This window comes from Colletotrichum spaethianum (genome assembly GCF_022836535.1).
Source record: "Colletotrichum spaethianum MAFF 239500 DNA, contig22, whole genome shotgun sequence".
Classification (NCBI taxonomy): domain Eukaryota; kingdom Fungi; phylum Ascomycota; class Sordariomycetes; order Glomerellales; family Glomerellaceae; genus Colletotrichum; species Colletotrichum spaethianum.
The window spans coordinates 664,159-666,811 of NW_026054792.1; the positions used below are offsets into that span (position 1 = coordinate 664,159).

General features: G+C 54.8%; 1 protein-coding gene across 1 annotated transcript; it reads right to left on the reverse strand.

Annotated features, from left to right (window-relative positions):
• Window positions 1-243: 243 nt before the first annotated feature.
• Window positions 244-1,236, reverse strand: ColSpa_08410 (meiotically up-regulated gene 80 protein; the record flags this gene model as incomplete). Its single annotated transcript, XM_049274622.1, has 1 exon — window positions 244-1,236. One exon carries the CDS (start codon window positions 1,234-1,236, stop codon window positions 244-246), a length of 993 nt encoding a protein of 330 aa, XP_049130579.1.
• Window positions 1,237-2,653: the final 1,417 nt, after the last annotated feature.

A 2,653-nucleotide genomic window follows, 5' to 3' on the forward strand; every position in this document is an offset into this window, starting at 1 on the left:
AGCCAGCCCGTGGGCCCGTGTGTCGTAAAGTCGAATGCCGACGTGGGACCATTCGGTCAAATAACCGCTTCTTTCGGTTTCTCGTCGTGAGAGGGTATCTGAAGAATGCAAATGTATCGTCATGCGAGAAAAAAAACAAAGCCTGCGTCTCCGGTGACGCTAGACCTCCCAAACTTTTCCGATAACAAAATTCCCTTCCAGTTTCGTAGGGCGGTGATGACGCCGCCAGGTATCGCGATGAACTCAGCCCATGACAGGCTGACCGAAGCCGGGGTGCGCAAAATAGGCGGGCGGCTTGACAGTGGGCCCGACGCAATTCGCACAACTACACTCGGCAACACCATGCTCCCATATGTTTTGCGGGTAGCTGTAATGTCCAGAGAAGGTCTGCTGGTTGTGGCGATGACCGTAATAGTTGTGAGATGGCTGTTGGTAACGGGTGTTCCACTGGGCGCTAGCAGCTGCCTGGGAAAACCAGTCATTGTACCGGGCGTTGGCCGAGGTAGCCGAGTTGATGTACTCGGGGGTGCCGTAACCAGAATCCGGTGGAGTGAGCGGGGCGGACTGCCAGTTCCAGTTGCCGTAGGCCTGCTGGTGGGCAAGCTCGTTGCGCTTGATGGCCTCGTAGCGCTCATATTCAGCCGCCTGCTGCTGAACAAACGTATGGTATGCGGACCGTCCACCATAACGATTCATGTTGGTATCGATGGCAGGCACAAGTCTCTCCCGGTTGGCTCTGGCAGTGGCCTGGTCCTTGAGGACCTTCCAGTCATCCCAGCTGGTGAGCCAAGCCTTGTAATCCGCGCTGTAGTCTAGGTTGACGTATAGGCACCAACCAGACTGCTCTAGCCACTCATGTTCCAGAGCGTTGAGCTCGGCGACGGGAATACCGCTTACCTCAGACCAAGAGCGGTTCTGAAAGGTGTTGTCGTCCAAAAACTTGCTGCCAAGCAACAGAGACACCGTCAACATCCGCCAAACCTGGCCCTCAGGTACCGTGTACGAAGGGTTGTTCTGCTTGAGCGTATTGACCCGCTTCGCAAGGTAGTTCATTCCGAGGAGGATGGTGCTCTTGGGCAGTCTCGTGGAAGACAGGATCTGCGAGACAAACTTGCGGAAAGGGGGCGTGACAGCGGTGGTCGACAAGGGCATGACCACACGGGTTGCCATCTCGGCAACGAACTCGGCCATTTGGTCGACCTCGTAGTCAAGGACAGCACAGACACCTCCAGGCATGATGGCGGTATTGAGAGTCCGACGAAGACCGTGAGAGGACCTTTGTCGGGGAGGAGAAATTGCTCGAGGCACGCGGAGGGAACACTTAGCAGTGGGAAGAGAGCCGCAGTGTGCTAGCGGTGATGTCCAAGACCGAAGGAGACAAGATGTCGGGTTGGTGAGAGGGTTAGTGACGAGCCCTTAGTAACTGCGAATAGCCATCAAGTGTAATCGTGTCGACTGCGGAAAGCGGGCGTCTAGAGAATGAGTCGGGATCAAAGAATGCGTTACGCGTCGGCGGTTTAATGATCGCTCGAAAACCCTCCGGGAAAATAATGTTTCTTCACGTAGAAGACAGTACGACGATGGCCGGCTCAAAAACGGATGCTTGCACGGAGGATGGTCGTCGAGGCGTCAGAGAAGATCCAAGGACCGCTGGACACGGGACGAAGAAAGTCGTGTGAAGGGAAGAAAGGCGGCAGCTGTATCTTAGCTGGTAAATGGTCAGCAAGAGTGTCCTGGGATCAAAAACTTTGACTGTCTGTGCCTGAGTCTGACACACAAGCTTCGTCGAATGATGCGTCATGTAGTGGCGGGCCGGTGTTGGAGTGAGAAATTGCTGGGAGGCGACAAGGGCAATGGCTCCCGAGAAGGGTGTCCCCTGTGGAAACCTAATGCAACTTGTACCAGGTTGTTCCAGCACACCGGGCGCCGAGGAAACAACCAAACACTGCTTGGTGTTGGCGTTGGCAATGCAGACAAGTTGGGTGACGAAAGGCTGAGCTGCTGATTCAATCGTGGACATGGGTGCATCGCGTCAAGGTCCGGCCATGTGCTGTTCGGCATCGCTCGTGGTTTGGGGCGAGTATCGGGGAGAGAAACAGTCGACTGAAGCTCGTGTACCAGACTCAAGGAACAACCCGCGGTCGGGTTTGGGCCTTGAGGAAAGAAAGCAAGCTTACCTCGAGAAAGAAAAACACAAGAAAATCGTCAGGTACGCGAAGGTAAAAGGACGGTGTTGCGCGATGGTTGTTTAGGTAGGAGCGCACGCGCGGTGATGGCGGTGATTCTGGGTAAAACGAATAAAGGAACCACTCGACCTGATGTGGTCGGGTTTGCTGAGTTTGACAACGGTAGTCGAATCGAATCGGCTGGACGTCGCGAGGAAGAAGGAGGGCGAGAACCTGAATCCTAGGTTGTCGACGACTTGGATGGGAGTTGTGAAAGTCGAGGACGATGAATTTCGTCGGGATACGGCGGATTCGAGGGGTTGGGTACGGAGAGAAGAGAGGTTTTGGGGGAGGGGAGAAAGGGAGAGGAATAAAGTCGGAAAAGAAGAATTTCGAGGAGTGAAATGGATGGGACGGGTTGGGATGGATGGGATGGAGATGGGGAGAGAATGGGGATGGGGGTGAGGATGTAAAGTGGAGAGAGGAAT